Source organism: Malania oleifera, chromosome 3 (assembly GCF_029873635.1).
Source record: "Malania oleifera isolate guangnan ecotype guangnan chromosome 3, ASM2987363v1, whole genome shotgun sequence".
In the NCBI taxonomy this organism is placed as follows: domain Eukaryota; kingdom Viridiplantae; phylum Streptophyta; class Magnoliopsida; order Santalales; family Ximeniaceae; genus Malania; species Malania oleifera.
In genome coordinates, this window is record NC_080419.1 from 48320595 (window position 1) to 48334388 (window position 13794).

At 37.4% G+C, this 13794-nt stretch overlaps 1 protein-coding gene across 4 annotated transcripts in view; it reads right to left on the minus strand.

Annotated features, from left to right (window-relative positions):
* The window catches only part of LOC131152343 (uncharacterized), a 100112-nt gene that overhangs the window by 10397 nt on the left and 75921 nt on the right, over positions 1-13794 (minus strand). For all 4 annotated transcript variants that reach the window (XM_058104177.1, XM_058104178.1, XM_058104180.1 and 1 more), the window contains one exon: positions 2637-2681. In XM_058104177.1, the coding sequence (XP_057960160.1) occupies positions 2637-2681 (45 nt within the window). The remainder of the gene's footprint in view (positions 1-2636; positions 2682-13794) is intronic.

The following is a 13794-nucleotide window of genomic DNA, read 5'->3' on the forward strand; positions in this document are numbered from 1 at the left end:
AATGAACAAAGGTGGAATCTATGGTGATATGAGGGGTTCATGAACTCCATTTTGAACACTCACAAACAAAACTAATCACCAAGCAATATAAACAACCAGAACAAAACACCAACATACTGATGCAGCACTGCTACAGCCCCAACCACCAGTGACAAAGTCTCTAACAGCATTAACAATGATTCAGCACAACAACAGCCCCAATCACCTCTGACAAACAGCCTCTGCAGCATTAATAAAGTGTCAGAGTGCTTGGCTGGACTTCTGACAATGGGATTTCTGGAGGCTACACGTCAGCGATGTCTGTGGGCATCATCAATGCTGGTTTTGCAAACTCTCATGCCCCGTGTTTAGGAAAATGAAATTCGAGCTTTACATTTGGATCTGTGTAGATTTGGATAATATACAAAACAAAATTGTGCACAATTTCATTCAAATCCAAACAAATCCAACTCCAAGACTTCAACCAGGCTCCCAAACACAGCAATAAGGTTTCTGTTATTCTATCCTGGCAGTGTCGCCCTGGATTTTTCTAGTGTATTTTCCGCTGATGCTGGAGTTGTTTGAGGCCTGCAACGGTGTGTACAGCTCTTCTGCAGTGGCAGACAAGCAGAGGATCTAGTGTTTTAGGTTCAGTTTAGTGATGTCTGTAGCCACATAGTGTGTGGGTCTAGGGACCATGCTCTGATAAAGCATGGTGTAAATTGGAAGATCTAATCACAACGATAGATCTCTCCCTCTATTTATAATATATGGCAAGTACATTCCATTATACCGTCAACAACTTGCAGTTACCAACATAGGTAATCATAATAAATAAACAATAACCAATAACAACATTGAGTACAAACAACTAAAATTCTCCTCCAGATGTTTTTTTCATAAAACAAAGTTACCCTACATAACCTTAATGGCTGGTTAGGAAAAAGGCAAATGCCAGTTTTACTTTCAAAAATTAAAGTGATCAAAATACAAGAATGAAGGGGGATACAAGAACCTTTTCCAGGACTGAAACTTAATAAGGCACTTGTGAGCTACAGCCTACAGCTATGGATTGAGTTGAAAATCTAAAACAACATAAATAAATGAATTTATTCCAAAAAAATAAATTCATTTTATCAATTACAAGGAATGGGTAACCTGCTCTGCACTTGAACCACAGGACTAAAGTCAAACTCCCCTACTGAATCACCCTCCTCAAACTGATGGACCCAAAACCAAGTTTTTCAAATTCATAAATTTATAATAGAAATAGATAATAAAAATTGGAAAAAATAATGTGATGTAATTGACTTCACAGAAAAACTATTTATCAAAATTTTCCAGCCTCTTTTAAATGGCAACTTTGACCATACTGCCTTTTGAAAGGTTTCAAAACAAAAAACAAGGAAATAACATTTTGTTACTAAGTCAGATCAGATTGACCATTCAAATGTAATTTAAACTAAATTTTCAGACATTGCAACATTTTTTTAAATACAATATAAAATTAATAATATGTAATAGAATTGAAACAAAAATAGATATATTGGTTTTGAAAAATTGTGTATTTTAAGCTTGATATCTTAAAGAACTACTGCTGCCTACAAATTGTCCACGAAATCACCTCGTTTTTTTTTTTTTTTTCAAATAATGAAAACCAAAATGTACCAACGATTGAAAAACAAGGTACCATCAGACATAAAATGCACATACCGCATGCTAAGGAAGATTGCAATAACATTTAGGATAGCACAACTCTACAACCAGATCTTAACCCAAGTACCACGTATAATTGTTTCACATAACATCTGGAAATGATTTCATTCTGTTTTGTCTCACAAAATTTTTAAAAGGAAACAGAGTTTTATCAAATAGCATTCAAAAGAGTCTACTTAAATGACCATCTAAAAATCATTGATAGGATTTCAAGAAACAATATTGCATCGATTTGATAAACATTTTTGTAGTAACCCATTATTTTGAAAACTTGACCCCAATGTTAAGGTGATTGAGAAAAAGAGAAGAATAATAGACGCTAGTGATCAACCAAGAATAACGGAAGGGATCAACCAAGAATAACCAGTAGACATCAACCAAGGTGTGCATTCCTTGAGAAATGAGACAGCAAAATAATAGATGCTAGCAGTCAAAATTTAATTTCCATAATTTGAACGAAGGAAAAGACAATAGTAGTCAAGATTAGCAGATCTTTTAGAGGCCTGAGAAAACCTTGCTAGCCACAGCCCACAAGGTACAACACCATTTGGAGAGACATTGAGGTTACATTCTGCTCTATTGTAATGTCTTCCCATCAGCTTCCAGAGGTTTCCAGCAACATGGAGCTGATAAATTTAGTTTTAATGAAAACTGCCGCCAATTGGACCATAGGTTATATATAAGCTGGTAAGCACAGCACAAAAAGTTTAATGACTAAAAAGTTAACACTATCATGATTCACAAGCTTATGTTGCTTCTTTTAATGGCTGTGATCATTGACTATATGCAAGGAACTGGTCTGATTCTCACATTTTACATACTTTTGAAGCACCATAAGTTAGAGATACAACGCTACTCACAAGGCTATCACGAGTTATAAAAATGACCAAAAGTCATAACTCAAAGCATAAGATGATATAAAGCTAATGGAAATTGCATACCTTTGCATCCAGATAAGTTTCGTGATCTTTATTGCTGCCATCTTTCTGCGAAGCATAAAGTTAACAAGGTTAAACCAAAATGACATGCTTCTGTCTAACATATAAGGGACAGTAGCCAAATTACATTCCAAAAATTGAAAAGAAGACAAGGCTCTTCCCCCTCCTTCCCTTTATCTGAATCACATTTGGACCTTTTTCCAAATGACATTTGGAAGGAAAGCCCACTTCTTGGTTTTCTACAATTCAATTTTTTGGATAGCTAGATAAATGATAATACATTGTTGGGCACCACTTAGCAGTTTAAGCTTTTAGTGAAGTGATGAGATAAGATTGCATCTTGGGTCCAAAGGTCCTGGGTTCAAGTCCTGTTATTTGTGTTTTCCCCATATACACACAAGAACAGTCTTTATCAACATAGCATTTTATGAGTAGGTCCAGTCGCTCGCTAGCTGCTCCTAGCTTTTTTCCTGTAGAGATAATGTTATTAATAAACTTCTTAACCCATAGCTTTGGATCCTCCTAGGCTCTCTGCAACATCCTCTACTTTTTATTTTCCCAAATCTCTTTCGCACGTGTGTAATAGAACATACTCCTTTTGTGTTTGTGCACCTGTCTATTTGCCTCTTTGTGTGTGAAACAATCACCTGTGAGGAGAAGTAATGGATAGCCTGATAACGTGTCAGCCTACCACAACTTAAGATTTTATATAAAGTGATGATGGAACACAATTGAGTTGCAGAGCCCACTAATTTGCCTGTGCAAAAATGAACCAATTGTCGCACAAAATATTTGGAATACATAACAATGTAGAGAATACACAAACATTCTGTTCATTTTGGTTACAGAAATGTTTGTCTAGTACTTCAGAAAAAGTGGTGTGTATTTAACCATAGAAATCTAGTTACACTAGAATTAATCAAAATGGAATGGTTAATGAGGAATGCTAGGAGCTCTATGCAGTCTCCTCATACACTATGCCCATGGAGTCTCCTCGTAGTCATACATTATCCCTATGATTGGGCCACTAGCATTATTTTCAAAGAAAGAAATGAACTACATCTTTAACCCTTAACCATAATTTATGGGGGAAAATGGAAGCATTAAGCATTGAAAAGTTACAAATGGAAGAGAGAAGATAAGAAGAAGGAAGAGAAAAAAAGAAAAAATAAAAAAATAGAGGTGGCAGTTTCCTGGAGTATACATTCAGCTCCAGATACCCCCTTATATACTAATAACAAAAAAGCCATAGGAGACAAAAAAGCACCCAAACAAACCATATAATTACTAAAATAGCAAACTCTCTTCTAACACCCCCCCTCAAGATGGAGGTGTATAAATATCACCTAACCCAAACTTCTTACAATCATTGGACTAGGAAGGTTCAAATAGAACCTTCGTGAAAATACAACTAGTTGCAGATATGACAAATGAAGTTCTCACTAAAGGGACTTGCGGAATAGCCCTAAGATCCGGCTGTAGTGCATATGAATAAAAATAATAATAATCTGATCATGCAAACCCTAATTACGTGATTAGGATTATACCTGCGAGATCTATCTAGTTTGATCCCAAATCTACAAGTACGAAAACGAGCTCTTGAAGACGACCAAGAATCTTCTACTATATTCCTTGAACACGCCTTGCTCCTGAGAGAGTGGGCTCGTAAGCGGCTATTAGGGTTTTCTTCTCTCATGAAAATGTCTGCCTCTGTGAGAATTCGCTCGTCTCACCCTAGCTGCTGAATGGAGCGCGTGTATATAGGCTACAACAGGGACCTCCGGGCAAATATGACTAGGGCTTCCCACGTAATTAAGAATTCCTAATCCGACCCGAACTCATCCTTAATTACATTAATTATAATTCATACCACTAAAGAATTAAAATTGCACTCCCTGTCATATTCGAAATTAAATTTCGAGTTCCTATTATTAAATACTTATTTATCTCCCCACGTAAAGATTATAGATACCCGTCTATTAAATTAAAATACTAAAAATTTAATTAATTGACATATTAATTCCCTAAGACCTTCCACTTAACTTATTTGATGTATAGGATTCAAAATCCACCTGCAAGGTTTGACACAATCAAAACTTATAAGCTTCCTCAAAGGGGTATCATCAATCTCGATACCGGGACATGGATTCCATCAATAATTAATGTTCACCATACACATAATGTCATCACCCAACTCACTGAGTTTTTTTATCCATAAAGAATCTCACTCTTCTATGAATCAAAGTAATAAACACTATATGCACGTGTCCAATAATCATATTAGGATTAAGAGCATAAGCACTCATAATAACCATTAGGTATTAATTGTTTTATATAGTTAGTATAAAAACAATTACCTCAAGACGGTCCTATTCAATACACATAAAGTGTACTAGCACAAGGAGTTGGAAATGTATCATTCCCAATAGTCAAGACAGACCTATTAAAACCTTGTGCTACAGTCCTACCAATGGTGTGTTCAATTTCATTTAAGACTGTGAACAATAAACTTATATTCTATAAGAACTAATGATCTAATTTTTGTGTATAAGTCGTACTCTACACTCTAGATCACCTACTATATAGAATAAAAGACACACATGCATAATTATTAAATAAATAATGTCAGGTAAACATTGCTCACAAAGATTCTCATTAAAATGGAATAACTGAAGTTATTAATAAATACTAAAACCGGTTACATAAAGCATGTCTTTCAATATAAATCCCTAACACTCACAACCTTCTTCAACATAGCATCCATCACAAAATGACATTCAACTTCAATGTGCTTAGCCCTCTCATAGAACACTAGGTTGTTAGCAATATTAATCAAAGCTTGATTATGATAGTCAACTTCAATGTTCTTTGTCCTCGCATGAAACACTAAATTTGTAGCAGTATGAATGGCAGCTTGATTCTTGACTGTATTCCACTACCAGGATCAACTTTTTTTATGTTTTTAAGAAAAACTATTTTAAATCTTAGCAAAAATAATTTATTCCTAGAAAGGTACTCAAGGATCAAATAAAGATTAAAAGAGCATGTACAAGCTATATTTTTTCTTTTGTATCCATAAGTAGCAGCACGTTTAAAATTCAAATTAAAGGTAATACTAAATATATTGTCCCAATGTATACAAATGCTTTCTTTTTTTTTTTTGTCACAAATTATCTTTTCCAAACACTCTTCTATTAATTTCTCTTAAATTCACTATAAAATTTTCATCAATTCAAGAGTCTAAAAAATTACTACATACACCGCCTTTTGGCAGGTTTCTTCTACTTCTTTTTTTCCCCTTTTTAATTGCATTTTAAGATGTTAGATTACACTTTACCTAAAAGCTTAAGCTGCAAGGTTGTGGGCCAACAATGTATATAAAGCCTCAACACTCCCCACACGTGCAGCTTGATTGTACATAAAGAGATGAAAATAGGATAAGCAACATTAATTATAGGGAATAAGATAATGCTTAATAAACAACAAATAAATGCAGGCAACAAGACTAGAACCCAAGACCAGGCAACCTTGGCTTTGATACCATGACAAATTACTACTTATCTAAAAGCTTAAGCTGTTAGGTTGTGGACCAAAAATTTATATCAAGCCTTAACATAAGAATATTCTAGAAAAAGGTTTACGAATATACGAGATTATAAAGTTTTGCTATGCACCTCCTTTTGGCAGGTGAGGTCAAATTTTGAAAATATAATTTACTAATCCATATGCCTTAAACTTTTCAAAAGCATGTAGCAAGACCTTTATTCTAAAATTCTTAGCAGTAAACACCACCCGCAGCAGGGCCACCCTCACCACAACAAAATCCCCCAAAAAAAATCAGGTAGTAGTTTCGGTGTATGCCACTTTCTCAGTATTTAAGAGATATTCTTCATGCTTTTTTACTCATTTAATTTATTTTTCAACTTCAAAAGTAATGATACACATAATGATCCCAAAGAAATCAACTCCAACTTCAATATATGATTTGAGAACTAAGAACAAAACTATAAAAAAGTAACAACCACAGACTGATGAACATTCAAACCCACTAATACTATATAACAGAGGGTAGGTGCAAAACTGTCATATGACAATGAAACAAACATCTCATTTTTCTACAAGGTTGGAACCCAGGTTTCAATCTCCTACAGCACGGCAGAATTTCTCTCCCTCCCACTCTCTCTCTCTCTCTCTCTCTCCCCTCCCGCACACCTACTCCCACTACTACTACTAGACACTTCTTTGGTATTGAATCTTAGAATCCTGAACCTTTTTTCTCTTTTCACAATCTCCTATTCATCTCTGCAATAGTCATCAATTCCTGCGAGGAGTTGAGGCCTCTCATTTTCCTTCTAATTTCTTGAAATGCCCCTCTTTTATGATATAATCATGGTCTTAAATTTCCACGAAATTGTCGAAATTTCCGTCCAAATTTCCGGTTTCCATCACCCTCGAAATCGAAATCACAGTCGATTTCCGTCTTGCATAATTTCCATCGAAATCTCAACGAATCATTTTGAAATTTATCGAAATCTCGAAATTTCAGCGAAACTTGTCAAAATTTTAACTATACAATGAAATTTCCTTGGAATTCAAATGAGAGATTTAGGAGTGAAGTGAAATTTCTCCCTTAATTTTTTTTTTTTTTTTATCGAAACAAAAAATATTATGACACATGCTTTTGAAATTATATGAAAAAATAAACTTACAAAAGCACTTTATTTAACCATTTATGTCTAAATTATCATTATTTGTACAATAAATAATATTTAAATGATTTATGAATTTCATTTGTATGCCCTAAATATGTTTACTATACATTATCTTACAAATATGTTTGACACATACTATATTACAACTTTTCAACCTCATACACAACATAGATGTGTTTAACTTGTAATATATTTGTCCTAAAACTTACATTATTATGTTTGTTAACCATTTCTAAAGTTTCAGAAAGAATTACATGCTTTGCTACTAATTTCCGTTATTTTTTCAAATTGAAATCGAAATTGACATCGAAATCGAAATTTCCGTCGAAATTTCCGTACTTTTGGAGTTTCGAAATTTTAGTCGAAATCGAAATTTAAGACCTTGGATATAATCACTAAATTCACAGAAGTTTAGGTATTATATGGTTTGGCTTCCTTTTTTTTTTAATATATATTCTTCCAGCCTTTCTCCCAAGGGCAGACATTGGATCAATGGTAAGATTGCTCCTTTGTGACTGATTGGTCCTAGGTCTGAGTTTAAGGAAATAGCCTCTGTACATAAAAGTAGAGATAAGGTTGTGTACACTGTGATGGCCTTCCACTCTCACAAAGAAGGGAACCTTGTGGCCCAAGACGCCCTTTTTCCAGCCTCTTTCACAGCCCTACCCTCACCACACACTTGCAGTGCCAGCCACCATCTTTATAACTTAGATCTGAAGATTCAAAAGCAGATCAGAGACTTCAAGTGCAGAAAGCTCGGGAGACCAGACCTGGACTTCGCGGACTCCCTGATGGTGAGCCTAAGCCCAATGGTCTCGACTGGATCTCAAATTTGGAAATTAGAGAATCTACACTCACCTCAATTTTTGACACCCTTCAAAACCCTATTTGGCCACCTGCACCACCGTAACGCTGAACACTGCACCCCACCACCAGTGTGCTACTGCAGTGAGACCTCTCCCTCTCTCCATCCCCCATTCTTTTAGATCTTGCATTTTACGATATGCATTTCCTCAAGGGAATAGTTTTAGTCATGTCGCTGATCTAGGCTCTATTTTTCCATGCTTTCCTTCTGATCCCATTATATGCACAATTCTTTTCTAATGTCAACACAGAGATACAGCAATTATGTATTGACTTTCACAATCAACAATTGCTCAACACATGTTAATTTCTGAACACTCTTTGCCCCAAACAAGCTCTCACATTGGTTTTGAAATCACTGTTCATATTTTATAGCAGTTCATGCATCAGATGGACCCAAATTTCAGAACACCACATAGCTTATGTATGAATCATTCCATTTCAGTTTATGCACTAGTCATTTTTCCATGCCAAATTTACAAAACAGAACTATATGCAAACAATCCTCTTCTAGTTTCAATACAAAGTTACAGCAATTATATACTAAATTTTTACAACCACCAATTTCCAAATACATGCACTGATGCACTCCACCTGTGTAGCACTTAAGGTCCTAAATCACTTTACATACAGCCAGTCCCAAGTTTGATAAAGCAGTGGAATTGTGTAAGGTAGGTGACGGCCAATGTAAATCTTATCAGATCTTTATGATATGAATCCTTACCAAATATTCACCGGGCGTGCTCCACAAGTGACTCGCTGCGCTTATACCACCCAGGTGTAGCTAAAAATGAGCAAAGATGGGCTAGGCCAGGTCATTCTAGATGGGAGAAGGTAAAAAAAGTAGAAGAAATAGGTGATGCAGGGGCAGCATCAAGGATCTGCAGCCCTGGGAGGGAAGAACAAATTGAAGAGGAAGGAATAGAGAGGAGATACAAAGGGGAAATCTAATATTCAATTCATTTCAAATTCATCACCGACTGCCTAAAACTACATTACATTACAAACATACCCCTAACATACACAAATACACATAATCTTATACTAATTAAGCTAAACCCAACAATCCCTTCGGCAAAATCTTCTTAATTATTCTCCAACAAGGTTCTTCCAGAGGACTTACTTCTTGTCCCACGCCACTATGATTAAATTAGCAACTTGGAATTTAAGGACACTTATAGGTACAAGCATGAGGATAGTTGACATAACGATTAGAAGAAAAATTAGCATAATCTGCCTTCAAGAAATTAAGTGGGTAGGGAAGAAGCTACAAAAATTGAAAAATCAGGATATAAGCACACTGATAAAAATAACAAATAAAAAAATAAAATAAAATAACCATAAAAATGGGGTAGGAATTATTGTAGATAAACACCTAAAAGATAGTGCAATATATGCTTAAAAGAGTAAGGGACTAAGTCATAAAAGTTGAGACAGCTTTAGCTCAAGAGATGATAAATGTCATTAGTGCATATACTACCCAGCAAGGCTAGTAGAAAACCTTAAAAGACAATTTTGGGAAGATATGGATAGGGGTACACAAGGGATACCAAGGTCTACGTAAACATTAATAGGATCTTATTTGAACGGACACATCAAAAAAGACAATAAAGATTATGAGAGGATGCATGAAGGACATGGATATGGAGATAAAGATAAGTCCAATGAAATGATCTTAGACTTTGCAATGTCATATTATCTTTGTTATAATGAATACCCACTCTAAAAAGAAAGAAAACATTTAATTACCTTCAAGAGCGGACAAAATAAACCCAAGTAGATTATTTCTTAACTAAGAGGGGAGATCATTTATCATGTAAGGATTGTAAAGTTATCCCAAGTGAAAGTTTGACTACAAAACATAAAGTTTAATTGTTAGTTATATGTACTAAAAAATGAAAGAGAAATAGTAACATAAATCAATGCAAGAGAACTAGGTGGTGGAACTTAAATGGAGAAAATATATTAAAAGATAAAATGATCAAAGAGGGTGATTGGATAGTAGATGATAAGACAAAAGCTTGTGATAATTTGTATACTAGACTAGATACAAAAGAAGTGGGAAGAGACATTTAAACTTGCTAAAGCTAGAGAAAGAAACTGCAATGCACAAGCTGAGATGGCAGCCAATAATGTGGCCATATAGATGGCCCGACTGACGAAACGTGTTCATGAATTGGAGGGATCACAAAAGCATCAACAAAGTTCGACGGTGGAAATGTCAGTGGACTTTCACCACACTGCAGAGACCTTACAAGCCTAGATAGCTGATCTGACTACAAAGATGAATGAGATGGTTCTTGCTATGGGAAACTCTTTAACACTCCGAGGTTTAGAAAGACCAAGGTACCAGAACCCAGGACATATGGGGTTGCCCATGATGCCAAGGAATTGGAGAACTTCTTGTTTGATATGGAGCAATACTTTCGTGCTTTGAGGACGAACTCAAAACAGGTGAAAGTGGATACTATGACTATGTACTAGGTTGGTGATGCCAAACTATGGTTACGTACTAAGTACAGTGAAATTGAGAATGGACGCTATGTGGTTGATTGTTGGGCAGACTTGAAGAGAGAGCTCAAGGCCCAATTCTTTCCTGAAAAATGTTATACAATGCTAGGAGAAAACTGAGAGACCTCAAGCATACTGGGTCAATCAAGGAGATACGTGAAACAATTTTCTACTTTGATGTCGGATGTCAGGGATATGTCAAAAAAGGACAAGCTGTTCTATTTTCTCGAGGGGTTGAAACCATGAACAAGTATAGAAGTAGAACTTCATAGGCGAAGAGTTCAAGACTTGTCTACCGCACAAGCTGTCGTGGAATGCTTGACTAACTATGGTGGTGATAATACCACTTCGTCCAAAGAGAGCGACGTAGGTGGAAACAGCGGAAAGTCTTTCAAGAAGGGCAAACCCAAAAGTGGGGGAGCCGACAGTAAGGCATCAACTTCAAAAGAAGCTTCATCGTCTCGAGAGTTCAACACACCTAATGGAAAGGGTAAAATTTCATGCTACTTATGTCAAGGCCCTTACATAGTTGTCAAGTGCCCTCACAAGTCACCACTCAATGCCTTACAAGCTTCCATCACAGAGGGGCATTGAAGAATGACAAGGAAGAGGAGGATACCCCAAGGATGGGTGCAATGCAGCTAGTGAACGCATTGGAAAAGCAAGTGAAAGCACCAAAAGTTACACAAACGAAACAATTGATGATTGTGGACTTGAGGATCAATGGGAAAAGTACTTATGCTATGGTGGATACCGAGGCTACCCATAATTTTATTTCACAGGCAAAAGCAAAAAGACTCAACTTATCCTTGGAGAAGGATTCGGGCTGCATAAAAGCAGTGCATTCTGTAGCCTAGCCTACTCTGGGAGTAGCCAAGCAAGTGACTATGAAGCTTGAGTAGTGGGCAGGTCATGCGAATTTCATAGCGGTGCCGTTGGATGACTTTCAAGTCATTTTGGGAATAAAATTCTTAAGGGAGACTAAGGTAGTGTCGATGCCTTCTGTTGGTTCTCTATCTAATGGGAGATCAACCCTGTATGGTGCAAGCTGTTGCAAAGAAAGGAGACGATGAGAAGTTCCTTTCAGCCATGCAACTCAAGAAGGGATTAAAAAGGGGTGAACAGACGTATCTTGCCACGGTGATGGTAAAGGGTGAAGTAGGCAAAGAGCTGGTGCCTACGACCATCCAAGCTGTATTGGATGAGTACAAGGGGGTGATGTCGGATAAGCTGCCTCACAACTTGCCTCCACAATAGGGTGTGGAGCATAAGATCAAGCTGTTGCCAGGAGTAAAACCACCTGCTAAGGGGCTATATCAGATGGTGCCTCCAGAGCTAGCAGAGTTGAGAAAAAACTTGATGATTTGTTGGAAGCGGGATATATTCGCCCTTCCAAAGCACCGTTTGGAGCACCGGTGTTGTTTCATAGGAAGCATGATGGGAGCATGCGGATGTGTGTAGACTACCGCGTGCTCAACAAGGTGACAATGCGCAACAAGTATCCTATTCCATTGATTGTCGATCTGTTTGATCAGCTAAGCCATGCCAAGAACTTCACTAAACTTAACTTGAGGTCAAGCTACTATCAGGTGAGAATTGCTTATGGGGATGCCCGAAGACAACTTGTGTAACGTGGTATAGGACATATGAGTTCTTGGTGATTCCATTCGAGCTGACGAATGCTTCTACGACTTTCTATACCTTGATGAACTAGGTATTTCATGAGTACCTTGACAAGTTTGTCGTGGTGTACCTGTATGATATTGTTGTCTACAGTTCAACTTTGGAGGAACATAAACAATATCTAAAGAAGCTTTCCGACAAGCTGAAGGAGACCAATCTATATGAGAAGAAAGAGAAGTGCTCTTTCGCTCAATGGAACATCAAATTCCTTGGTCATGTGATTGAGCAAGATCATACCAGGATTGATATGGAGAAAGTGAGAGCTATTCAAGAATGGAAGATCCCAACGACAGTGAAGGAGCTGCGATCCTTCCTTGGTCTTGCCAACTATTACAGGAAGTTCGTAGAGGGGTACTCGAGGAGAACTACTTCTTTGACAGAACTACTGAAGAAGGGCCAGGGGTGGAACTGGACAGAGAAGTGTCAAGGAGCCTTTGATGACTTGAAGGATGCCATGATGAGAGATTCGATACTTGCTCTTCTGGATATCATGAAACCCTTCGAGGTACAAACAGATGCATTAGACTACGCCTTTGGAGGAGTCTTGTTACAGGAGGGACATTATGTTGCATATAAGAGGTGTAAGCTTAGTGAAGCATAACAGAAGTACACAGCTTAGGAGAAGGAGATGCTAGCGGTGATACATTGTCTCCACGTGTGGCGACATTCCTTACTTGAGTCAAGGTTTGTAGAGAAAATAGATAACTCGGGTGTTAGCCTCTTCTTCACGCAACAGAAGTTGACACCCAAGCATGGGCCGCTGGCACGAATTAATGGAAAATTTTGATTTCGCGTTTAAGCACAAGGCGAGCACCTGAACCAAGTTACTAATGCACTAGGCAGGAAGGCTGAGTCGGCGGCCTTATAGATGGTAACACACTTGACAACAAGTACCATTACCACGATGATGCAGGAGCACATCAAGGAGAATTTAGCTAAAGATTCAGTTGTGCAAAACCTCATAAAGCTGATAGAAGAGGGGAAAGCACGTCAGTTCTAGATGGAAGATGGATTGCTGATGACCCATTATAGCCGACTCTTTCTGCCACGAGCTGGAAATCTGAGGAAGACAATGTTGAGAGAGTGTCATGATAGCATGTGGTCTAAACATCCAGCATGACAGCGCACTTTGGCATTACTGCAACAGAGACATGATTGGTCGCATATGTGTCATGATGTGGTTGATTATACCCAGACTTGTCTCACCTGCCAACAAGACAAGGTGGAGCAGAGGAAGACTACAGGGCTGCTGGAGCCCCTATAAGTACCATCTGGACCGTGGGGTTGGTGTTTCAATGGACTTCATCACCAACTAGCCCAAAGTGGGAAGTACCGTTTGGCAGAGGAGACGGCACAAAGTACGATAGAAACAGATGCATCAATACTTCGGT